At 41.6% G+C, this 26,800-nt stretch overlaps 1 protein-coding gene across 2 annotated transcripts; it reads left to right on the forward strand.

The window, feature by feature from the left end:
• The first annotated feature begins 352 nt into the window (after positions 1-352).
• waslb (WASP like actin nucleation promoting factor b) lies at positions 353-25,290 on the forward strand. 2 transcript variants are annotated; one of them, XM_073480548.1, is made up of 11 exons: positions 353-738; positions 8,819-8,953; positions 9,195-9,281; positions 10,469-10,565; positions 12,186-12,209; positions 16,783-16,966; positions 17,947-17,989; positions 19,732-19,885; positions 21,231-21,772; positions 21,854-21,962; positions 22,763-25,290. In XM_073480548.1, the coding sequence occupies exons 1-11, from the start codon at positions 634-636 to the stop codon at positions 22,822-22,824; spliced, it is 1,542 nt and encodes a 513-aa protein (XP_073336649.1). In that variant the 5' UTR covers positions 353-633; the 3' UTR covers positions 22,825-25,290. The 2 variants fall into 2 exon arrangements, with proteins under 2 accessions (XP_073336649.1, XP_073336650.1); XM_073480549.1 differs by lacking the exon at positions 12,186-12,209.
• The last annotated feature ends 1,510 nt before the right edge of the window (positions 25,291-26,800 follow it).

The raw sequence follows: 26,800 nt of genomic DNA on the forward strand, positions 1-26,800 counted from the left end.
GAGAAGCACTGTGTGCCATTATCTTGGCAACTCGCACCTTATTTCTTATCTCCTCCCATTCTGCTCTCGCACACATTCCTGTCATAAAAGCCACGGGCGGACAGGACCAAACCATCTCCATGGAGACTCTGCCGAGAATCGTCGTTTTATTAAGCCGACCCCCCTCACCTGGCTTCCACCAGAATATACACGCGTGTTAAACTCCCTTTAATATAAACCTTTAATACGTTAGCTTACCGAAAAAGTCTCTTGCTGGTTATGTGGGACGCGGCTTGGAAACGTGCGGCCCCCCATTCCCAGATAATGGACTCGTCCCAACACTGCCATGTTGGATGGAACTGGCTCTGGGCTCTGTGGCGGCCGGACTTCCCAGGAAAGTTTTTGCCGTTTTCAGTCTTCGCTCAGCCGCTGCAGTTTTGACCTTGTTTTTTAAAGAGGAGCTGGACGTCGCATTGCATTCCTCAACGGCATACATTTTGTGGCACCCCACTCTCTCGGACCCCCGGGATAAAACCGAACCGGTGTTAGGGGGTCGGAGGAAGGCCACGGATGACCGAGGGATTGTTTATGTATGTTTCTGGGTCTCATCTAAGAGTTACAGTCGGTGCAGACGTTATCAGTTGATCGCCAATAATGAGCGGACATCTATCGCAACGGCGGATATCAAATGTCGGGTCGATGCTACTGACACCGCAGGAAAATGAAACCCTTTTCAACCACCTTGGCAGGAAATGCATCGTAAGTTTTTTTTCTCCCCCCTCACCACCACCACCACATCAAATTGTTGTATGATAGCAAGCTAAGGAGAAAAGCTAACACAGCTAACTTGCGCCGTGTTTCCTGTCCCGAGACGGGAGATGAGGCTAGCTGTGAGGTGTAACGGTGTGTTTGTGGCCTTCACTCTCATGTTGTGATTTCAGGTGTGTGTGTGTGTTTTGTTTTTTTTTTCCTTGAGGGGAAAAACAGTTGAGACTTCTAGTTGAAGAGGTTCGGTTTGTTTTGACAGCGGAGAGGCGACGAGAGGGAGGGGGAGGGCTGGGAGCGACCCCGTGTCCCGTTTGGGACGCTGACATTTGGGGCAAGTTTCACCCCAGCCCGTCGGGCCTCCGCTTGGTGCTCCTTCCAACTTAAAGCTCGACACACCTGAAATCACCCAGGAAGTCCTGAAATTCCTCTGTCACCCTAGCCTTAACGCACTTAGCCTAGCTAGTGGGAGAGTAGAGTCAACAGTCTTGGGGTTTTTTTTAAATTTATTTAGGAGCTGCTAAAGCCATCAGCAGAAAGCAGGGCAAAGCAATGATTTTTTGCACTGGCATTATATAACATAGCTGAACCTTGGTTGTTTTCGGGAAGTGTGTCCACGGAGAAGAATGTGCTGAGGGCTGCGGCGCTGACTAGCTGAAAGTCCTCCGAAATGCAAGACTTTGCCAGTCACAAAATGTGTCGAGGGAGCAGTGGGAGTAGCCTGCTGCTCCAGTGTGACTGCAGTCAGGATCAGGAGTGCAATGTCACGACTCAATATTGTGAGATAGTCTGATATTACGTAACACGTTTAGCATTCAGCTGACTCATATTTATGTGTCCTCCTTGTGCACAGTGTCTGCTGCTAGCCCCTCACCCTGCACACGCTGTAGCCACATTTGCAACAAGACATCTGCAGCTGCATCAACATGGCTTTTTCCTCATATTTCTTCCTTCTTTGCTTCTTTTTCCTCTGCATAATCTTGCAGGACAGGTTTTTTTTCCCCCACCTTATTAGTCAGCTGCTACATCTGAATGTTAATAAACCGTTTAAACAAATTCAGCAGCTAAAACTAATATTAAAAGAGGGTTAGGTGGTTATCTTATCGAATGAAACATGGTGTAGATGCATTATCTGATGGGCACTGTGGCATCGGTGGTTTCCCCTGAAACCAGCAGACAGAGAACTATTGTGACCCTTCTCCTTCCTTAGTAAATGTTGCAGTGCATTAATAAATGTGCACCGCATAAAAGGTGCAATATGTAAGAATTAACCACCTGTTGAATTCATACTCCAGACAAATAGGTGGCAGCATATCACCGGAGTCAAAGCTAACTGTAGCTGCTGTTAGCTAGTTAGCTCAGTTTGCAGAGCAGTTAGTGGTCCGTGCAATGAGCTTGGAGCACAGGGTGAGTGTTGGTGCTTATGCCACTAACACAGGAGCTTTGGACCGGGACAGGCATGGGCTAGCTGGTTAGCATGCGTCCATTGATATCTCCTCAACTTAATACATGTTCGTCATGATGTCAGAATTATTATTTCTTCACATTCTGTTGATAATTTTAGTCCACTTTGAATGTTTTCAACTAAAATTCTTACATATTGCATCTTTTTAAATAAACTGTTTTGAAGCTAGAAAGGTGGCAGGGTCTGCCAAATATAAACAAAGTAAAACGGAATGAAATTGTGTTGTCCTTTAAGGTCAGTTTGTTAATCAGTCATGAAAATAAAGATTGTTTAGTTAGTTTGTGTAGGCATAAAAACGTTTTTTCTCTGCTGATTACAATTTATTCCCCAAAACTACAAAGTGCACTTTTAATCTGCTGATAAATGTCCCAATGAATCAATTATTTACTCTATAAAGAGCCCAAAGTGATGTCTTCAAATTGCTTCTTTTGTCCAACCAACAATCTAAAAACCAAAGACTCTTCATTTACTGTCATAAATGAATAAGAAAAGCAGCAAATCTTCACATTGAAGAAGCTCAAACCAGGAAATGTTTGACATTTTTTGCTTGAAAAACGCATGAAACAACGAATCGGTTATCAAAATAGATGGCGAGTAATCGATTAATTGTCTGATTATTGTAGCTTTAAGTTGGGTGATATTGCCCTCAGCAATGGCGATTGTTGCTAAATCCGCCTGTTTTCTCAACAAGGTGTGTGCGTATCACAATCCAGCAGATCCTTGCATGTTTCCTTTTAGCAACACACTTTTCCTGTCTGATTTTGAAAGTCATATGTTCGTAGTTGCTCAGCAGGAAAGAATGTCACACCATCACCTGTTATTGATTACCTTTACAGATAACATGTGTTTTAGGGTCAATGTACCAGATTACGGAATTAAAGTTTAACTCTTGTGTTTTTTGTGTAGCATGATATGTGTCAGTCTGAGAGAAGGTGTGTTCAACATGCAGGTGAGACGTAAACAGACAAAGCTGCATTGTTCTTGTGTAGTATGGACTTTCACGTAGCCTGTTCCCAGGTCACTTCCCCATAGTGATCATGGTTTCCTTTAATTGTGTATAGTAAAGGTGGAGTGACAGAGAAATGCCTCTTCCTCCATATGTCACTGCTGTTGGTGTGTGAGGTGCCCAGTGCGTTCGCATGTTTGCTTTGGCAAGGCTGTACTTCCCGTCCCATGACTCAGTATGTCACAGTCACATGGTGGGATGTCCCGCCTCCTCCTAAACGTGAACACACAGGTTCCTTAGGTGTGTCTGTAACCTGTTTTAAAAATACAATGACGACGTTCCTCCAGCATTCAGGTCGCTCCACATGTGATGTGACAGAGAATCAGGAACATTCCTCAGTCCTACACTGTTGTGTGTCTCTACACGTCTTTGCATGCAGAGAGAGTTGTGAGACAGACTGTGAGCGTGTGAGAGGGGGAGATTGAAAGAGACAGACGTTGGGTGTCTCCCTGACCAATCTAATTAGGATGCCCACCAGTGATTTAGTGGCTGACTGAGCGATGATGTAATGTACTTATTATGCAGAAAATGGGAGAATGACAGAGTCACCTTTACTTTGCCTCTTTGTGCCGTCTTATTTTTAAGATGCACAGCCTTTAGTTGGCTCCTGACTTGATTTATTCTCGCTGTGAAAGGCTTGTTTGTATACGTGCTAATTCTTTGTAAGTAGCAGAGCTCTTTCGCCCGTAGTCTTGGCAGTACTGAAGGAGATTTTATGTGCAACAGTGACTCAAAGGGCAACTTCTTTGCACAGCATTGCAATCAAATGTATAACTTCAATTTTGATTCATCTATATTTTATATTTTAAAGTAATTCAACCTGCATTCTGCTTATCTGAGTAATGAAGCCTCGCACATGCAAAAAGAGAGCAGCATATACAGGTACCTACACAGTGCTCTCACTCATTGGTTTTCCTCATTGGTATTCCTTATGCTGTTTTCACCATCGGCAGCACTGTCTGACTGGGCACAAGGTGGACGGGGTCCAATTCACACTGTGTGTGTGTGTTTGTGTGTGTGTGCGCGCAGACTGCCTGATCAGCAGTCCCGTCCTACAGGAAGTCCCGTGGTCGGCCTCCTCTGGTGATTTGTGCTGGAGAAGTGGAACATGACTCCTCGTTTCCTCCACTTTACCTCCCTCCTTTCTCCTTTAGTTGTCTCACCTTGTCCCTTTCATGTCATCTGCTTCTATTCACCTTTCATCATTCACATCTGATTTTCGCATTGCGCATCACTTCCCCCCTGTCTTACATCTACACTGCCAGTCTGTCTCAGCCACTTGTCCTCACTTCTTTTTCTTCTCGCTCCCTCCCATCTTTTCAGCTGCTTCCTCTCCGGAAAAGATCTTGTGAAGAGTTGTAATGGTGCTTTATTTGTGCCAATATGGAGCAGCTTGACCAAATGACTGATGGAAGTAATCAGAGCAGTCTTTGTGAACGGGACATTAATGTCCTGGCTCTTTTTTTAATCCGAGAGTAAAACTTTTTTAAGTTAGTTAGTAACGCAGACATCACGAAGTCAGACATTTGTTAAAAAAGAGGCCTGATGCTTTGTCATTCATTCATAACACAAAATGTTAAATGTGAATATGTTTTCCTGTGCTGTATTTCTCACATCTGACTACAAACGTCCTCATTTAATAAATGATTACACCTTTATGACATCACACGGAGATACCACTCCTTCGGCAAAGAGTTAATGATTCACTTTCATGAACTAAAGTAGTGTTTTCACATGCAAACCGTAGATGGCATTCGGTTATTCTCTACATGAATCATCCCTACAAATATGTCAGACATGGCCTACATGATGTCACCCATGTGTCTCTGCCTTACCTTTTAATTTTGGTCACATGTCTGATTTCTTTTTATTTGTGCTTTTGAATCTTGTGATCGACCTTTACTTTCTGGGGAATTGAAAATATGACATTTAAACATCACAGAGGTGTACATTGAGCTTTATAGTCTGCGTGTTCTGTGTGTGGGAAAAGAAAGATTGGGATTCTGTAAGCTGGACAGGTGATAGTTTTCATCATTGTGGCGAAACAATTTGAGAACAAGTGCATAAGAGAGAAAGAATGTATTCCTGCGTGCGTATGTAAGAGCGAGCAAGTGTTTTTTGTCGGGTTTTTATGACGCCATAGACGCAGCTTCACTTCCTGAAGCCTGTGGCCCCGTCAGGAAGAATCAGCGCTCCACAGGCAGATGAGACCCCAGGGCCTCAGAGGCCTGGATGCATTTACAGTCAGCGGCTGACTGTTACAGAGAAGCAGAATTCATATTATTCTTTTGATCTTTTTTATTTGTGATCCAAATCCAAACAGTCTGAGAGCTGTAATGCTGCCAAGAGACTGAATGTTTGTATTAATATGAATAAAAATATCTCGTACATGCAGTGCTCGAAGACTAATAGCCTCTACGTCAACATTGGTTTCAAGCCTTCTAGTGCTGGAGATGGACACAGACTCGGGAGAAAGATAAAACCGTTTATTTAAGCCTTCTTAGATCACAAAAATAATGTTTTGCAGTAGATGAAACACGCAGATCAACCAAATATGCATTATTTACCCATTAGTATTAAGTCTTAATGTTAGTCATGTAATGTGGCTTTCATAATGTTTTAAAAAAGTTATGTTTCTCCTTCAGACCAGAAATGTGGGCTTTTTATTTGTGCGTTCATCTCTACCACAGCCTTGCAAACTCTTGGCTATAATGTACAGAGCTGACTGTTCATGTGTGTCACGATCTGTGGTAAACAATTGAGACACATTATGAATGTGCATACATGTTCGAAAAAAGATCCCAAACCCGAATAACACCGACATTCCCACATGTCTTCAACGATAAGTTCACCCAGAAAATGAAAATTGAGGGACAGTCAGCTGAGGTTTCGTAGTCCACAAAACCTTTCTGGAGCTTTACAGCAAAGCAACATTGCAGCATTCTCCTAAACATCTGAAGTGGATGGGGACTTGTTGTAAAATGTAAAAAACCAAACAGCATACAGCCTGTCTGGCTGAAGTCTCCAGAAGCCCCAAGGTCCAAAATTGATTTAAAAAGGCCACATTTACACCCTCAAGAAGTTGATTTTGTGCACCCATGTCAGACTGGGTGCATGCAAACTGTTTTAGCTTAGCAGCTACAGTGAAGATCTCAGCTTTAAAAAGGATGTAAATAATGTCTTTTCAAATCAATTTCAGATCTCTGGGCTTCTGGAGACTTAACGATTATGCTGGATGAGATGTACGGAGCCATGTCTTGTTTTTATTTTTGCCGGCATTTATTTAACTTTTGTAAAAAGTCCTCAGCTAGTTCAGTTGTTTAGGAGAATGCTACAACGCTGTATTGCTGTGAAGTTTCTGAAATGTTTTGCAGACTACGAAACTTCACCCGACTTTCCATCATATTCTGAATAATCAGTGTCATGACTGAGTCCTTCCCCTGCAACACGTCTGCAGTACTTGACAGCTAACACAGAAAGCATTGCAGGGAGTGTTTGGGAGTACTCTCGAAGAATAATTTCTTCAGAATCAGATGCAGACAAGTTGACCTTTTCAACTGAAAGAAGTTTTCCAGAAACCTTTGTTGGAACTTAACCTGTGTTTTGATTGAGGAATTTACAGTTTCTGTTCCTGGTTCATAGTGTTTTTAGTACCTGCTCTTGAGGTAATACTACAGGATAAAGGTTATTGCACTGAAGTCAAATACGACCCTTGAGACTGCTACAAGTTGTGTGCCGTTTTCAATTATACTGTAGGCAAACACTGTTGCTGCTAGTATCAATATTGTCACTGTGGACAGCAGTTTCTCGTAACGTGATCGATGTTTGAACTACAGATGTACAGTCGCTGATTTTCCCCATCAGTCTGAAAATGAGCGTGAGGATTTCTAAATAATTTAAACATCATATTCATGCAACATCAAATTACAAAGGGCATCACAAGGGCTCTGTGTGTTGTCTTAAAATGTGCTGTAATTCCTGGAACTATTGAGCTGGAGAGGCCCCAAACATCACCAGGCATTTCCCTTGTTGGTGCTCTCGCTTTCATCTGTGTGGTAATGACTGTGAACCTGGACCCCTCGGTGTGAGAAAATCCCTGCAGCGACCTGTAAAACCTGCGGGGATTCTGATCTGGTCTTATGATCATGCGTGTTGCCTGCATGTGTGTGTGCTACAGGTGTGCTCCTCAGTGTGTATGTACATGTCAGTACTCAGTTTAGTCCCAGACTGACAGCCTTTGACTTTCTTTCTCCCCAGTAAGAACACAATTATACAGATATACCTCACTGATAATGTAACGTTTAAAGCGTGAGGGAAGTGTTGAGACACTTCTTATCATGTGTAGTCATTAAGCCAAGCATTGGGTATGTGTGGGCTCAGTCTTAATATAGCATGGGTCCTTCCGGGATTTCAGACTTCAGGAGATGCTCAAATGCCTGCAGTGCTCCGAATACATAACCAGAGTAAACCCAACTTGCAGGTACAGTATGTACAGTATAACTCTTGGGTTAGGGTTGCACTCTTTGCTTTCACCAGTATCAAACAAGATAAACCACTAATTTTTAACATTATTTTTTGTGCATTTAATAGTGCATTTATTTATTTACTTATTGAGCCATTTATTTATTTGCTATTTTTTGATTTAGGCAGTTCTGTTCCTCCACACGCTGATACAACACAAGGACAAATTGATTGGTGTCACTTTCTCGCGCTGCTTTCATTCATCTTAATGGATGCGTTTGTCGTTGATTGACGGGCTCTTTTTCTGACAGCTGCAGTGCAGAGCGACTTGACCCCCGCAGAGTCGCTGTCACCCTGTCACTCAGTCTCTTGTATATCATTTTACTTTCAAGCTGTCCATCCAACACACACGTAATGAAATAGACCAGCTCAGATCAGGCAGTTCAGTTGGAGAACATGTGTGAACAGCTGTATTTAGATCATTCCACAGATACTCTTTTGAGATCGAGGTCAGGGTAACTCGAGGATGTAACCATTCTGGTTCTCAAACTATTTCTTATTGCTGAACATCCTGTTCCAGCAGTGTTACGAAACTGCACCTTTATATTGATCTCATTGTTTCCTTGCATCGTTACATATCCTCAGCGTGCAAGTAGCTGGAAAGCACACAGCGTTGTTGCTTCAGCTATTATGAGTGTTGTTGGGTGCATGGTGGGTTCAGTTTCTGGCTGCAAGATGTTGGGCTTTGAGTTATGTCTTTACCAAACTAATACTCTGCCCACAGATTAGTCGACAATAGATCTGCAGTTTCTTCCAATTGCGTATACTTCACTCTGGACTTCTTTTTGCTCCTCTAAGAGCAATTTTAGCATTTGGAACATCCTTAAAAGATGGCGGGCTTCACATTAAGTCTGAATTATTGCACTTAGGGACATCGAACTGAGGAGACAAAGGTCCATAAATGAATTCCATGACCGACACACATTAAGTTGTATTATTATTACTTACTGTAGTTTTTTTAAAATGCATTTTTTTAATTTCAGTGTTGTAGATTGGCTTTGTCCCCCTGTGAGATACATTTACATGGCTATGTACTAAGCAACACAAAATAAATGTGGCTTTCCCTGTTTCCCTCTCTCCAGACATTGTCTTCAGCAGTGGTCCAGGTGTTCACAGCTGAGAGGAACTCAAGCTGGAACAAGAGATGCTGCGGCGTGGCCTGTCTAGTCAAAGACAACCCTCAACGATCCTACTTCATCAGGGTCTTGGACATCAAGGTCAGTAGATTCAAAGCAAGAAGCGGTTCTGCACATCGATGATTACATCATTGTGGTTAACGAGCGTAGTAGCTGGTAGATGATAGTGCTCACCACGGTTAATATCCAGTGGTGGTGTACCACAGTTTGATATTCATGAAGACTTCTTATTTTTATAATGGAATCTGTGGGATGTCTGTTCAGTTAAGACCTGTGGCATTATCCTTCATTCAGTTCATTCTGTTGTTTGTTTGTTCCACAGGACGGAAAGATGATGTTTGAACAGGAGCTGTACACCAACTTTAGCGTCTACCTCTCCAAACCTTACTTCATCACATTTGCTGGAGATGTGAGTTTCTCTCCCTACAGCTTTTTCACAAACTGTCGCTCTGTTTCTTCAGCCAAACAAAGCGCTCTGACAAACCTGCACTAACATGTTCACAATGGCACAGCAGGTCCAAATTTTGCTTTCAGGAATCAATAAGTGAAATTGAAAAGCAAATTTTTTAAACGGATTTGAATCTAGAATCCAGTTAAAAAAAAATGTCAGCCTAATTAGAAACTATGTTACATTTTAGAGATGATTTGTTCAACAAAACAGGTATACATGAGTCTTAGTTTGCTACAGAGCAGAGGTGGCAAATGTCCACACATTCTTTACTCAAGTAGAAGTACAGATACTTGTGTAAAAAAAAATACTGGTAAAGGTTGAATTACTGATTCAACTTATTCAAGTAAAATTAAGAGTACAGTAAGTACAGGCTGTGAAATTTACTCAAAGTATAAAAGTATCCCTCTGAGGGACATTTCTACTGGCCATTTCTGTACAAAGCTAACTGAACCTCACGTCATATGAGTATAATTCAAAGACTATTAAACTTAGAGGTAGAATCAGTAGGATTTGTCCGAGCTGTTCGTAAACGCACCAGAAAGATAGTTGATCGTTTATCTGATGGGCTGAAATCAGTCTTGTGATGTTGGGAAGGCGGCATGCAATGACACAAATTAAAAATAATCGGTAATCAAATGCAGTAAAACTAAAGTAGCGAGCCTGTTTTGAAAAAGTAAGGCGTAGAGAGTACAGATATTTGGGTCCAAATGTAGGGAATTAAAGAAAAAAGTTGTCAGAAAAATAAATACTCAGGTAATGTACAGATACCTGAAAGTACAGTAACAAAGTATTTGTACTTTGTTACTTCCCACGTCTGCTTCAGAGCTTATTTCCTTCTTCAAAACAACATCTATACCTCTATGTAACATCCAAAGCACCTGATGTGACGAGACGCCTTTATTTGTGGAGCAAACATCTTAGCTGCTGCTGGGTACAGTGGCTCAGACTCCAGCAGACCATGAGGTATGTGGGAGTGCTGATTGTGGAGATAAGGCTGGGACTGTTCACTGCAAACACATCATGGAAACGGAGTTGGAGATTCAGTCATGAAAATTAGATAGGTCGGCAGAAAGTTGATACTTAAAAACTGTATTTGTATCCATTTTTTTAAATACGTTTCTGTTGTGTTTTGTTTGCCTTTGCAGACATGTCAAGTGGGTCTGAACTTTGCCAGCGAGGAGGAGACGAAGCGTTTCCGCGGTCACGTGACAGAGCTGATGGGAAGAAGACAGAGGAAAACTGGTACCAGTTTACTGCAGCTGATGACTCACCTACAAACCTACCTACTGACCTAACTCACTGAAAAAAATGACACGTTTAGCCAAATTTATCAAAATAATGAATGCTTGACTAGTGTGGGTACAGGATCAAATTCATGTCTAATCGTGTCATTTTTTACAGTACTCAGCCACACAGAACTGGGCGAAAAATGTCTTAATTTCAATACATGAACAAAATAAATACAGTCACTAGACTGATGCTTTTCATGTATTGTGAATTCTCAAGGACTTTTTGCCCTGGTCTGTTCCAGTTTCCTTCTTTCTTTCTGATCTGCTACAATCTCTTCCTTTTGATAACACGCATCACCATTTTCAAACCTGCGGTCTGCAAACCCGTCATCAAGGTGCTCTCATGAAATTTACAGTCAGATAGCAAAAGTAAACAGAAAAGTTTAACAGTGACAGGTCGTATAATAATACAATCTATCCTCTCTCTGTGAGAAAATCTGTCAGCTAGTTGTCGGCTCTTTGGCCTCTGTCACAGAAACTTCTTACAGTTGAGGTGAAGAGGAGTCTGAATCAGTTCTTTCGAGTGGTGATTCAACAACAGCAGTGACAGTCTCAGCACAGCCTCACAGATGGATCACAACACTCAGGGGTTTGAACAAATATGCTAACTGGCCCAAGGGGGGCACTGCAGTTTCAATGAACGATGAGCTGTGAGAAAGACTTCATCCTTCATAGGCATGATATGTCCAGAGTTGGCAAGAATTTAATATTTGTATCAGGGACTGTCTATTATCATTTGTCCCTTTATTTATTATGGACATGGTTTTCATCCAGCTCAAATAGTTAGACGTTTGCAAAATTGGAAGACAGTTTTTCCAAAAAGCTGTTGTGCATTATATCTTCTCTCTTATCCTTCTATCTAAGGAAATTAGACATGAATGTTTGTGTTTGACTGATTAGACTCGCGGACTGACGAGTAAATTGAAAACACATTGTGTATGTAAAGCCACACAGATGCGTTCTTAAACGTATTAATGGCACTCAGTCCCGAACGTTTCTCATCACTTGCTTGATTAAGACCGTCCGTCTTCCTGCTTCCTCTTCTGCGGGTCGCTTCCTGCCCCTCCAGATGGATCGCTCTCTTTCATCTTTTTCCCCCTTCAGCCCTTTGCATCGGGTGCTAATCTTATCTTCAAGGCTGCTTCTGTTTGACCTTCAGCCATCGGAAAACTGAAGCCATCAGTATTTTGAAGTGTGTGTGTGTGTGTGTGTCAGTAAATGTCAGTAATGGATTAGTGTTTATATTCTTTGTAGTGTTATAAAAGAGAGAGAGAGAGACATGTTGTCCTCTACAGACCATTGAATTTATGAATGGACATAATATCTGTTTTGTGTGCGTGTGTGAGAATAAGAGTGTCTGATTTACGTCTCCTCAACACGCTAACAAAAACATTTTGCTTGGCAGTCTTTCCAAATAACTTTTCCATGCTGTGCAGCCTCGTGCACAATCCCGTCGAGCCCTCCTCCTGAAAACCAATAAACTCTCCTTTCTCCTCCTCGCATTCGTTTCTCACTAACATAACCCGACTACTCAGCACAGGATTGTAATGATATTATTTGTCTGTGTTCACAGAGAAGAGACGCGACCCTCCAAATGGTATGTTTCCCACTGTTTTCCTGTCAGTAACTTCAGAAATAAACAGAAGAGAGGTGTAAAACCAGTCAGACCTGTGTCTGTCTGATGGCATCTGTTGGTATGTCGGCTGGCTGGAGTTTTAGGATCATTCAGATTTTTGTGTCAACAGGCAGCAACTTCTTTCCCCTATTACTGTGGAAACTATGCAGCTTTTTTTATATTCTATGTAGGAACAATCTGGCATTCATGACAGGTAAATGTAACATCAAAAAGATTGACTATATAAATAAAGATTAGTTAAACACTGATAAATAGCCATCATCAATGAGTCCTAAAGTTTATAGTTAATTGAACATTAGTTAATAGTTATTCCCCTGGTTATAAACAATGACATTCTTTACAAACATCAGTTTGTCATTCAAATAATGTTTACAGATTAACTACACAGAATTTATTACCAATTAATAAAGTATTATAAACATCATTGGAATTTTACAATAAACAACTGCTTAATAAATGTTTTATAAAACACTTTGTTTAACAGTGAATAACTGTTAACTAAAGTTTAATTATCTAAACTATGAAATTTAACATTTATTCAGGAAGCTTATTAGTGTTATCTAGATAAAATGTACCTATCATCAACTAAATCAACAGCTGTCAGCGAACATTTATTTATATTGAAGAGCTGTGTCCCATTTCCGTACAACATACCACTACTGAAAACACTATAATGTGCAGTTGATGTACACTGTTGTCCCTCAATGCAATGCACAGCGGAAACGGAGGAGCTGTTCATGGCTGGAAACCACAAGAGAAGAAAACAACAAGTTCTCCAGTTGTAGACAAAACCTTTCACAAACATATTAATTAGACGTCTGCTAATGCAGCCTCGGGTACTTCCAAGAAACAAATCTTTTGTTGTTCAGAGTTTTGACCTACAATGCGATTACACTCAGTCTGGCATAATGTTGCGGTGCCCTGTGGTGAAGTCTCGACGTGCCCTTCAAAGCCCGACCCTCACTCAGTATGGTCTGATGACTAGACGAATATGTGGAGATGCATCATAAGACACACAGCCTAGTTATACACTGGAGGGAGCCCGTTTTGGACTGACAGCATAATTTGACCCAGCTGGCTTATAAATATTTCTGTGTGTGTGTGTGTGTGTTCGTGCAGCCGTGAAGAGTTCATTAGCGCTCAGATGACACATTTTACGCTTGCAGCTAATGCTCATATTCAGAGCAGCTTATCAGCATCGCTCGGGGTCGTACGTGACGTACCTACACCACCACGTACTTTGGAGCTTTATTTTTAAGTGTGATCATGCTGTTATGCATGACTGTTTTTGCCAGTTTCTGTCTTGGATGGTTTCAGTTTCAGAATAGCTGTGTGATTTGGTTTATTTCCAAAGAAAGTCATCCTTGTCCACCCACAGCAACAGCTTCTCTATGTCTCCATCTGTCTCACTCTCACTTCTCATCACTGCATCATAGCTCTGTTCCTGTCCGTCATCTCCACTCTGGTTCATGCCTTTCTTCCTTTTCTTATTCTGACCTTCCCACCTCTCCCCTTCTCATCATTTGTCCCCATCTGCCCTCCGTTCTGTATTAATTATGTCTTCTTCTCTTTTTCTCTGTCTGCCCATCTTGCATTTTCTCTCACCCCGCCGATTCATCATGGTTTAGAAACCACTGAGATTAACGTGGGATTATGCGTGGATGGGTTTTAATGGTTATGTAAAATCCAGCGGTAAATCCAGAATGATTTGCTGGGATTAGGTGCATTTCTGTGTTGTGCAGGGAGAGAGGGAGGAGACGGCACTGGTGGTGGGTGGGGAAACGATCACAGGGAGCCAATCCGTGCATGATAATCCAACTGTGCGTCCTGCTGAGACGGAAAGTCAGAAGGAATAGAAGATGATTGCAAAATAGATACAAAATATGCAGATCTCAGACGGGGAGACTGAAATTTGGTGAGCGATTTGCATCAAAGAAAAAACAGTTGCTTTGATGGAAGGAATGCAAGAGGAAGAGTAAACTTTGCCTGTTGGCTGGCGAAGTGTTGGCTGGCTCTGCTCTCCTCTGATGGCATTGCTGGACGTCTGCCTTCACAGCTCAGACAGTCTGCGTGTAAACTCCACCAGATGTCTGATGAGGATATTAATTTAGCAAATGAAGACTGGTGCACCGAGTCCATCACAAATTGGCTCATTTCCTGTGTTGGTGTTTTGGAAACCTTTGGGACCGTCTTGGCTTTCCTTTTTCAGCAAAGAAGAAACCTTTTACCTAAGAAGACCAGGATCAAGTGAAACCAAAGTCGACTTAAAGAAGAAGTTGTCCATTTTTGGAAGCAGTCTTTCCCTATTGGGGTTGTGACTATACACCTCAGATCCGTCACGATCTTCCTTGGTGTCTCCACATTGCTCATGCCCAGTCACCTGCTACCATGATGTTCTGCACCACCTTTCTGTCCGCTCCCTCCGAGGACAATCACTGTGAGGGCAGCGGTGGTGGAGGAGGAGCAGGGGGTGGAGGCGGAGGGGGAGGTTTGAGCCCAGGGAGCTGCCTGTCCACTCTACACTGCCTGGTTCTCCCACAGGACGAACTGTACCCCGCCCTCTCCAACCCGACCGCTCGGCCCTCCATTTGCCCCAAAGAGCGAGTTCACACGCTGGTCGGCAAAATGCTTCTCGACGTCAGTATGGACACCTGCGGGGCGAGAGGTGGCAGCTGCATGTGGGACAGGGTGAGAAGGCGACGCAGTCGGTCAGCCTCGCCTTCGCCCAGCAAAACCCCCAAAAGTCCATGTAGTGAGAGTGTTAAAGGTATGTGCTACAGCTGAGGCACTGAGAGGAGGTGTGGCAATGAAACCGACTTGATGTTGGTGCTCAATGTGATTGCACGTTTGCAGTCACATGTGGGTATGTTTGCGTTATCTGTGTCCAGTTTAATTCAATTTTGTATTCTTTACATTGATATATTAACTAGGGATGGACATTTTAAGTCATTTCCATATTTAAGTACTCACATTAAATTGTTATCTCATACTGGAGAACCAGCCAAAACTGGTCCTAAATGAACGCCCATGCAAAAATAGGGGTGGGGCTTAGGGTAAGTGAGACATTGTAAACACCACTGTCAGAGTCATGCTATGTGGGGTCAAGGTGAAGTCTGAACAAGTGAGTCTTGAGTCTTTTGCAGAAGATGGCGAGTGACTCTGCTGTCCTGACATTGGTATTATATGTGTATTTTATACACGCCAAGATATTCTGCAATGCTCCAGCAAAGACAGGGAAGAAGAAACGACTGCTAGCTAGTAAACATCCATGTAAACAATACTGGAATTAAAACCAGATTGAAAATGAGCTTTGCAAACGTTTAGTAAGGAAGGAAATGTGCTCAAAACATTTGTTTGACCTCAAGGATATACACATTGCTGTAAACATAACATTGTTTTTTTCTCTTTAGATTAATCCTTTAAAAATAATGTGTGTGTGTGTGTGTGTGTGTGTGTCAGCTGACTTTGACGTTTTTACTGGTGTATTGATACCGCAGATAATGAGTATTGACACAGCATCAGATACTCAGAATCAATATTTTGAAACTAGCTCAGTGCACAAATGGTTAATCATTGAACTAGTTGCTCTATGATACATAAGTTAAACATTGCATAGCTCACTCTGCACATTAATTTTGTTTATTTTGTCAAAAAACTTCCAAACATCAAGTGACATCTGACTGAAAACGTTGAACTTTATAAAACACAGATTTATCATTTTGGCTACATGGATCTGTGCAGATATTTAAAGATAGCAGTAATATCACTACACCAAGTGCATTGAGTGTACAGTGCGTATATTCATTGCATTCCCATCATTCCTATACCTAGTATTAACAAATAAAGTGTGTTTATTATTGCAGGACTGGTTGTAGTAACTCAGTGTTATATCTGCCTGTCATCTCTGCAAGGCCTCACTGAGATTAACATCGCATTAAAGCTTTCCTGGTTAAATGAAAGGTTAAGCAAATAAAATCTATTTACATAGTTGACATCATCTGCCAAAGTGAACTCCCTTGAATAAATAGGTCATTCATGAGCCCACACTGAAGAGAACAAGTTTAACAACAGATTTAAACCTTCATATCTTAAAGACATTATAAGCTCATATAGTGTTTGGTTTAGTATCAGTTCTCAGGCTCTCGTCAGTTCTGTCATTTAGTTCCCACATATTCTCTCCTGTTGTCACACCCACAAACCAAATAACATTTGCCAGACCTCTCGGTGCCAAACCGAATCTGTAATAGGCATTAAATAATGGATTACATAATTGACGGAACACTGCTGTCAGTTAAAAAGCCTCATGCTTGAAGGTCATTTTTAATTTTTTTTTTCATGAAATTAATCAGCTAAGATGTGAGTAATGTCACAACATGTCATCTGTAGCCCTTGTTATGTAAAGGTGTGTGTATTCAACGGTTAGAAATGACTCCACTAACTAACCAAGTTTCTCTTTATATTTTAATTAAACTGCCATCAGTCCACCTGCTGTACTGTACAAACCATAACTTTATTGTCTCTTGTCATTTTTAAGGTCCCACGTTGCCCATGGCAACTGTCGACATCAAAAACCCCGAGATCAGCACTGTTCAGCGTTACCACAACAACTCTCAGGTGAACAACATCGTGCACTCCTCTTTCCCCAAGAGGGAGAAGAAGAGCAAGGGGAAGAAGAAGAGGTTGACCAAGGCCGACATCGGCACACCGAGCAACTTCCAGTAAGTGATCAGGACACTGGTAGGGTGGTGGATAAACATCCCTGCCACTTCATAGAGATCTTTGAACTTGTGGTCGAATTTTCTCAAGTCTTCATCGGAGTGAAGAAGTTTTTAACTTTGTTTTTAATTCAGTTTAGTTTCTGTAAGTTTCCAGAGACGGTTTGTTCTATTCAGATTGTTTTTTATTGTTTAAAAATGTTTAGTTTTGCTTTAATTTCTTGTAGTTCAGTATTAGTTTTAGTTTTATTTAATTAGAGTATGGGGGTTATTTGTCAGGGGAAAGACTTCACAAGTTCAGAATAGGTATTACTGTACAAGTGATCCTGGTGGGGGAATTTGTGTACATAACTCTGTAGATGTAACCCAGATTTAAACAGGAAGATAAAGCGACAAGAGTAAGTAAGAATAAAATATATAAAGTGCGGGGAAAAAAGTAAAGTACTGAAATATAAAAATAACTGTTATTTAGACACAACTGAGTTTTATTTATACTACAAATGAATATCTGTTCCAAATATCAATTATCAGTTATCTCAATCTTTGATTTCTAATCATCGATTAGGTAAAAAAAATGTCCATAACTTGATGGTTATGATTTAACAAAGCCCCCATACTGTCAGTATGATCGAACATACAGTACTATAGCTACTCGTCTGTAGGTCTTTCGGTTCATATGGGCTGAGACTCCTTAATCCCTCTCGTCCATATACTATAAGAGCTGGTCAATCTGGGCGAAGTATTAATCCAGGCTGTCTATTCAGAATCCAATCCTATACAGCGTGTAACAGGACTGGTAATGCAGTGAAATCTGTGCTGTGCTTTCAGGAACAGTCCGTGACGGCTCTTACAGTCCTTAATGAGATACTGCAGGTTACCGATGGGCCATCTGTAGATTTTGCAGCAGTTTAATCGACCTCAGCCCGTGTGTCTCTTCTCTTTGTGTTGATGATCTCACATGTTTTCTCTCTCTTCTCCCACAGGCACATTGGGCACGTAGGATGGGATCCAAACACAGGCTTTGACGTAAGTGCAACGCAAGACAGTAATGCAAACGTGCGTGCTTGTTTTCGCACGCGTGTGTCGGCACACGTCGTGGGTGTGTGTGACCTCTAGATACTCTGAAAACTTGGCCTCTAGCTGATCTGTTTGTCATCCAGTCATCGCTCTCCCAGACAGATTTTTCAAATTTAATATCGACTCCAAAATATTAAGCCGAGCCGCGCGGCCAACTCATCATCAGGAGCGTTACACAAGGAGATTTTAGGAGGGAAGAGAATCAACCTGCATGCATCTGCATAATCCATGGACTCCTGCCCAAAAAGAAAAAAAAGCGTCATCAGTAATTACGCTTGATGGTGGATGATGAATATGAGATCACGCAGGTCAGAGGACTTATTCTGCCGGTAAAAGAAATGAATGAAATTCAGATTTGGTTTCATAAGTTTAATGCTTTCAGGGACTTATATTGATTTGAACGGATGACGTCAGTTGAACAAAGCTCGCTCACCTCACAAATCCCCTCGCTTAAAGCTGCAGCGCAAATGAGCAAGAGAATATCTATCTGATAGTCTCACCAGCTAAATCTGACTCCTTTCTTTTTATCCGTACACCATTGATAATGTAGGAAAACTTACTTTACCGAGGTCCCATCTTTGAGCTGATAATCCGCCGTTAAAACAGTTTGAAAGGATTGTGATTTTCTTGGTGTCAACTTGAATTAATGTTAGTTACAGTGGATATTTAAAATTTTGCTGTTAGGATAATCCGTTATTGTGCGCATTTTATCAACTTATCAATGTACGTATTTGCCTCTGATCGTTCTGCAGACCTCGTTGTTTATATAAGAATGTCACCAACATTTTAAACAACATGCTGCAATCATTAAAACAATAAAAGCAGGCACAGAATTTAGAATAATGACATTAAAGCAAACAGCACAAGCAGAAAGAATAAAAAAAAACGGCAAGACAGACTAAGAAAGTTATTGAAAAGCAGTGGTAAACAGGTTCATCTTTAGCCAATTAGCACTGTCTGGTGTCAATTTTATGGGACAACTAATTGTCCAATAAAAAGTAGTTCCCACAACAGGCCTGGTAGCTGCACCAACATATGGCATTCAGCACAGTTAGTCTTGAGAAAGGACGGGATAATGTGTTACTTGTGGCTCCCTCTTTATCGTCTCTGCTAGCAACAAAACACAATATAAGAACCAGAAGCAGCTGAACTCTTATAACAGATAATAAAAGCCCTGTTCTGACTTGTTTTCAAATGTGGGTCAATGAGGATTTTCTTCTTCTTCTTCCTCGGTGCCAACCTGGTGTTGCTACCTCACACCACCAGGTGGCAGCAAAATGGCAGACATTGTGGTCTCATCTTCAAGGAGAGTGTAACGTCTCATAAAGTTACTTCTCGCATACCCAAGCTTCCCTGAATGCACCAGTTGATGTGATTGAATAGACGTTTAACAGCCAGTGTCGAACAGTAATCCCGCTTTTTCAAATGTTCCTTTTTAATCCTTACTCAACATGTCAGTCACATAATGTGTTACTGAGCTGCAAAGCTCATAAATACCAGATTAAAACCAGTAAGATCACATCACAGATCTTAACAGAAAGAGCACCAAGGCAAAGCCACTCTTAGCCGCTTTTAGTTTCTGTGTTTTTCATTCAGTTGACATGAACACCAAAAAGCGATTACTTCAGTGGTGACCTTCAGTCCTCGACTGTATTGTCCCATTTCTCATTTTCTCTGTTTTCTTCCTCCAGTTGAATAACTTGGACCCGGAGCTGAAGAACCTGTTCGATATGTGCGGCATCTCTGAGGCTCAGCTGAAGGACAAGGAGACTTCGAAGGTCATCTACGACTTCATCGAGAAGAAAGGAGGCGTAGAAGCTGTCAAAAATGAGCTACGGAGACAAGGTGAGACGGATGCGCTGCTGGGAATACAGATAGTAGAGACAGAGCAGATTCTTCACTGTCCTGACTTCAGAGTTTTGTTAAATGTAATCTCATGTGGTTCCCCAGGTCCGCCCAGGTGGAGCGGTAGGTTTCTATGCATGACTGACTGACTGTGCATGTCAAGTTGATACTTAAAAATGCAGTTATCTGGGGTGATTTTGCAGTTACTGAAGTGAGTTCAGAGTTTTTGCTGTGTTGTTTGCTGGATGTTTTATCATTAGCTGACTGCGGCATTATTACCTCATCTGGAGACACGGAAATCTTACGAGGTTGCTTCATCATGACTTCTGACCTTTTAAACTCTCGCTCTTGTCCACCGTATTGTAAAAACGATGCTGACGTTTTAAATAACAAGATTAACAGCCGTTACATGCAAGAAGGCTGCTCCCAGTGGTTTGTTTATACAACTGCATGATGCTTCAGTACGAGCTGAAGAACTGAGAAACTGACATGCATCGCTTACATTCTTATAATCTTTACTTTTATTAACTATCACATGAAGTATTTCTTATTTTGATGATTATTTGTTGCTGTTTAACTTCTGTCTGAGCCAAACTTGTGAACTCCAGCTCTGGTTTATGCTTCTATAACCAGCTATTAGACCAAAGCAAGAGGATGTTTCTAAATGAATACCTTCTTCTGATGAATCAAATTCATTAGTTCTTCATCACAGGGGGAAATAAAAGATTTAGACAAATGTTACGTTAAAGTTTTTGACAACAAAATGAACACTAGCTGCGTGTGAGCAGGCTGCCAGCAGTGGGTTAATTATACGACTGCATGATGCATTAATACAGGCAAGAATTGGAAAACTGAGACTTTCTGACGGAGATGCTGTGAAATCTTTTGTGACCATCCAGATCTTCAAGTGAAAAAATGTGTAGATTAAAGGTGCACTCTGTAGTTTTGGGGTTGAAATTTTAATCAGAAGAGAAAGATCATTGATTGATTTATTTTTATGCCAAAACAAACGGAATAAACAAACTCTTTGTTTTCATGACTGAATAAACGAACTGACCTTAAAGGACGACACAATTTCATACTGTTTCGCTTTGTTTATATGTGGCGGACCCTGCCACCTTTCTAGCTTCAAACAGTGTTCTGGGGACCTTACTTTGAAGCTCTGAACAGCTTGTTTATTCAGTTATGGAAAAGATAAATATTTCTGAGTTTGAATTTCTTCTTCCAAACTACGTAATGCCCCTTTAAATTATTATTATTATTGTAATAAATCTGGACGCTCTTCCTGCAGTGTGAGCTCTGATTTGTGCTTGTTTGAACTTAACAAGTTTTTGTTTCCTTCCAGCTCCTCCACCTCCTCCATCCAGAGGCGGCCCTCCTCCCCCACCCCCCCACCACAGCTCAGCCCCTCCTCCCCCTCCTCCTGCCCGCGGCCGAGGTGCCCCTCCACCGCCTCCCCCCTCCAGAGCTCCCGTCTCTGCGCCCCCTCCTCCCCCTCCATCCCGACCCGGCATGTCCGCTCCACCGCCTCCCCCGCCTCCTAGCCGGGGCTCCCTCCCGCCTCCCCCTCCACCGGCCCACGCCTCAATTCCCGTGGCGCCTCCCCCGCCGCCTCCTCCCGCCTCATCCTCAGCTCCATCCAGTATCGGAGGAGCGCCTCCTCCCCCTCCTCCTCCACCGCCTCCTGGCCCTCCACCCCCTGCTCCCCCGCTGCCCACGGAGGCTAACGGAGGGGACGGCAGCGGGCCCGGGAAGTCGGCGCTGCTGAGTCAGATTAGAGAAGGCACCCAGCTGAAGAAGGTGGAGCAGAAGGAGAGGCCGGTGAGCAGCAACACCGGCAGGGACGCACTTCTGGACCAAATCAGACAAGGAATCCAGCTGAAAACGGTCAGAGTCCGAACACACCTCTAAAGCAGCATGTATTAATCTGCAGCCTGTGCTTTAACTCTAACTGCCCGTTCTTTACAGAGGGAAGACGCACCTGATACAGCACCTTCCACCCCCGCCCCCTCGGCAGGCATCGTCGGGGCTCTGATGGAGGTGATGCAGAAACGGAGCAAGGCTATTCACTCATCAGGTACAAAGAAACACATCTCTAAGTAATTTTCTTCTGGAGGAGGCGTGGCCATGTCGGCACTGCAGCGCTGCGTGTGTCAACTCACTGACTGTTAACACTTGGGCTGCAACTCACAATTTCTTGCAGTATCGAAAATTCTGCACATTATTTTCTCAATTATTTGATTAATTGTCTACAAAATGTCACCAAATTGAAAATAATGCTCATCACAATGTCCCAGAGCCCAAAGTGACGACTTCAGGTTGCTTCTTTTGTCCAACCAACAGTCCAAAACACAAAGACTTCGTTTAATGTCATAAATGACAAAGAAAAGCAGCAAGCTATTGAGCTTTTGTGATAACTGACATGAAATCTTACTACAAGTGAGACAGCTTCAATGACTAAGCTACAGGCAGCTGTTTTTAATTTCACAGTCTGAGTGGACCTGAGTTGTTCTGCACAAGTGCTTTGAGAAGTTTAACCTCTTGGAGCAGCTGCTTGACACCATCATGTCATTTTCTGTCAGATGACACAGTGCCACCACGATATAAATTAGACTTTCACCACTTCCTCATCAGTCTGGAAACAACCTTGTGATTTTTCTTTTTTTCCACTTTGAGCCTCTGAGTGAAGGAAACTTTCCCTCCTTTAAAGAAGTAGTCCTTCAAATAGATTCAGAGAAGGTACAACGTGACCGTTAACTCTTACTTCTCCAAAAACGTACTACATTTATCTGTAAAAGGAAGTACCTGGGGTTTTTGTGTGTATTTTCTTTAGCTGTCACAGTCAACTTAACGTGAACGTCTTCTTCTCTTCCACAGACGAGGATGACGACGACGACGACGATGAGGACTTTGAGGATGAAGATGAATGGGAGGACTAGCGATGATTTCTTCTTCTTCTTCTTCTTTTTCTCTCCCCTCCCCCCCAACCCCCCTGGATGATTCTGACACTAAACTTGTTCTCATCTTTCTAAAAAAGAAATCTTTAATTTCAGAAAGTATAAATGTAAATGTTCTATCAATTTGCTGTATATTTTTGTTGCCTTTATGCTTTTTTTATTAATCTGTGCAATACCTCATTTAATCTGTAAATGTTTCGTCATTCACATCTCTTAGGTTCCTTCTTTATGTCCGTCTCCGTCGGCTCCATCTACGTCTAACGATAGCAATACATCACGTGTCTCGTTTTAACTACGCTCTGCTTTCTCCATCTCTACGCACCTCTTTCTCCCCCCCGCTCCCCCCAAACTCTTCCATGTCTCTCACCTCCATCTGTCACTCTGCTGCCTCCCATCACACATGTTCACTCTCCCGTGTTCCCGCTCCCCCTGATTGACATGTGCAATTTTACATCAAGTCGTCTCTCGAGCGCTGAATGTTATTTTTTTTTTCCTTTTTCGGTCAGTGATTGAAGGGGGAGGGTTTACGAAATCCACAAATCCTTCATCGGTGGTGCAGTCGTCGTTCATCAGGAGGGAGAAAAAAAAACTATTTTCATACCCTATTGCTCTCTAGTTTATTTTTACTTATTCAAATGATCCTAGTTTAGCACTCATATTTTCTTAAAACAAAGAAGAAAAAAAGGAAAAATGCTCTTTTTTGGGATATTTAGCTCCATTTTTGCTGTCGACTGTAAATTTGCTCCAGAGTTTTGAGTCTTGTTATATTTTTGCACAGATTGAAAGAGGAGACTCGTTGCATGAATACAGGACATTTTCAGGTCTGTATCATTATTGAACATACCTTTTTGCTTTAAGGCAAAATACACCTGGACATTAAGCATTTTTAACCGTTAACCCACACCACTACATACAGCACACACAGAGGTGGCTACAGCTATCTGTTGTTAATTTGACTTCTTTTGTTTTTGTCACTGTCGCACTACAGATTCAGATGAAATCGTCTTTTTCTTTTTATCTTCTCTTTTTTTTTTACAGTAGCAAGCAGAGTATGACTAAATGCCTGTTTGTTTGAATCAGGTTTCATCATGTAAAGCTTGAGGAATAAAGACACTTTAGTTTTACACACCTGATGCTTATAATGGGTCCATATGCTATAAGTTACTGTACAGAAACAGCGGGGCTAAAGCAGTGTTCCTCCTGTTGAAGACACTAAGTGCTGACACGGTATAAGGAGAAACACTAGATTTATGGCATTATCAAACAAGTATCAATATTTTCTTGACTAACTAATAAATCATGAGGTGTAACATAGGAATCGCTTATAAAAGAGCAGTGGTCAGTTATTCCCTACAAAGACCAAATCATGTATTTCTTCCATATTAAATAATATTTCCCAAGAATTCCTGCTATGTGATTATTTAAAGGTGGATTTGTCACCAAGGACAATACTTAAATGGCAAGTTAATTGAAAAATCTTTTAATAAAAGTCAACTATAATGGCTTAACTGGTGGTAAACCCAGTCTGGCTCGAAAGAAAGCAACAGTTGGGCCTAATGTGGGGACTTAGCATTAGCATTGCTTGCTAACCGACCAGACAAGATGAGTCTCTTTAAAAGCTACCGCAACTTGCTGAACAGCAGATACTACAGCCAATTACAAAAAAATGCTAACGCCTATTATAACAGTAGCTCAAAGGGAGAAATATCAATGTTCGTCTCAGAGCTAATATCTATCTCAAGTTTGCTAACTGGTTGTAAAAGACCAAAAATGGTGGTAACTGCAAAACCCCTGAGTGTATTCAACGAAGCAAGAGTGCGTTTCATTGCTAATGAATTTAAGTTTTCAGCAGTAAGATAGAGAAAGTGTCTCTTTAAATCTTTGCATCAAAGGGCGCCAGAGCCGCTACATGCTAACCCTTGTTCCTTTAGCATTAAAGATGAAGCTTGGCCTTAGGGGGTTTGTCTACAGCAGTTGATGACTCATTTTTGTAAATTTTGTTACATCTTGTAACAACAATACATTACTCGGCAAGCTAATTAGCCACCTAGCACTTAGCGGATAGACCTAAGAATTTAGTATTGCAGTAGCATTCCAGAACAACGGATGCTAATTACCCACATGCTAACAAATATCATATCAGTGTTGCTAACATGTTGTGGGTTATACATCAGAAATAACACGATGACACGTCAAGATGTTTTAAAACGCCTCTGTTATTTGTTTGTTGTCTTTGAGAGACAAATTGCCACTTGTTTGATGTAAGAACTGACCTCTTCTGTTGATTATCAAGATACTTTTTGGGGAAAAAGCTAGCCATGTTTTCGCTGAAGTTAGCATCTGTAGGTAACTCCGTTAATAAGATGTTATGGACGCCGAGCCTTATCAACAAGGCTTGACAAATAATGAACTCTTACATTGTACACTCCAATAAAAGGTTGATATTTACATACTTTGGTATTTTGGGTTTCTTTTACTTCCACAGTCGGTTATAATGGGTGTTTCTTCTCAGAACTTTGCTTTCAAGATGCATGATTTCAGAAATAAAACTCAGTATTTTTGTGTTTTCGGTTAAGACCAGATAATCGAAAGATAATCATGGCAAATGCTATGCTACCATATGGGCCAGTTCTTACATATTGCACCTTTAAGTCATTAACACAGGAGAGAAAACTATCTAGATCAGACTGAGAAAATGGATCACCAGAATTTACCATTTGGCATCTTGACAACAAAACACAACAGGTGCCATTAAGTTTCAATTTTGGTTTAGACATCTAATGGTTAACACTGATTGAGATTGATACTTTATGCACACAGATTTCATTGCAGAGAGCACAATCATGTCTGTCAACCATGCAATTTGAGCATCTGTTTGTGTGTGCATGTGCGTGAGGAGTGATGAATACAGGCCTCGTCACCTGCAATAGAGAGCCAGACAGGGAGTTGGACGGCTCTGTAAACAGCTGAGCAGAAGATTATCACGGACTTTACCGCTGCCATTTCACCCCCCCGAGCCAGGTTGAAATGAAAACTGGCCAGTATACAGCTGTAGAAATCAGGGACTGACTTGTAGAAACAGAAGCAAAAACACAAGATGCCTCAAGTGAATATCCTCCAGGAATAAATGCTAACACGAGGAACTAGAAGTTTCCCTTTTTAAATGATATTTTTAGAAGTGGCTGTGAGAACCGACCCTGTGACCAACACAATAACGACCTAACGATTCAGAGCCTCTGCCGTTTATTTTTAGTTGATGTGCACATCAGCTGACACCACGCTGACCCTGCCTGTATCAGTTCTCTCGGCTGCAGAGCTTATGAGGGGGATTAAAGCAGGTATGACACTTTCCACTAGTGTGGCAGCACTATTGGATACAGTGTTCACATGGAGACAAACACATTTGTCCTTTGTCTCTTTTCATTCCTACACTCAGTGTTTACTGGTTCGGTGATGTATAAATTAAACAATATTACGTTGTGCGATGCAAAATTTCTTCTTTTGGAAATGAATAGTCTTAGAATTAATGCAAAATGTGCTTTAAATGTCCTCTAGACAGATTAATAGTGATGTATATGTAACAAAAATGATTTTTGTTGCTATGTAAAAGCCGCCAAATGTTGAAAAATCTGACTTTAGTGAAGCAGTACATCGCAAGTAGAATATTAGATCAGTTATTGGTGACCTTGACATTTAATGCACTTAAAGTTACACTTGCATTCAGCAGCTTAAAGGACAAGTTCAGCCAAAAATGAAAATGCAGTCATCATCTACTCGACAGAAAGTTGGGTGAAGTTTTGTAGCCCTCAAAACATTTCTGGAGCTTCGCAGCAAAACAGCGTTGCAGCATTCTCCTAAACACCTGAAGTAGATGGGGACTCATTTGTTTCCATCTGCTTCAGTTACTTCAGTTACTGCTGCAAAACTGTTTAGCTTTGAAGCTCTAGAAATGCTTTGC

Source organism: Pagrus major, chromosome 14 (genome assembly GCF_040436345.1).
Source record: "Pagrus major chromosome 14, Pma_NU_1.0".
Taxonomy (NCBI): Eukaryota; Metazoa; Chordata; class Actinopteri; order Spariformes; family Sparidae; genus Pagrus; species Pagrus major.

Excerpts from the sequence above, each read along its gene's own strand:
- waslb (XM_073480548.1), top strand. The coding sequence starts at position 634 with ATGAGCGGACATCTATCGCAACGGCGGATATCAAATGTCGGGTCGATG. Across the intron at positions 739-8,818 it reads ACCTTGGCAGGAAATGCATC|ACATTGTCTTCAGCAGTGGT; the intron begins GTAAGTTTTTTT and ends CCCTCTCTCCAG. Across the intron at positions 10,566-12,185 it reads AAGAAGACAGAGGAAAACTG|AGAAGAGACGCGACCCTCCA; the intron begins GTACCAGTTTAC and ends CTGTGTTCACAG.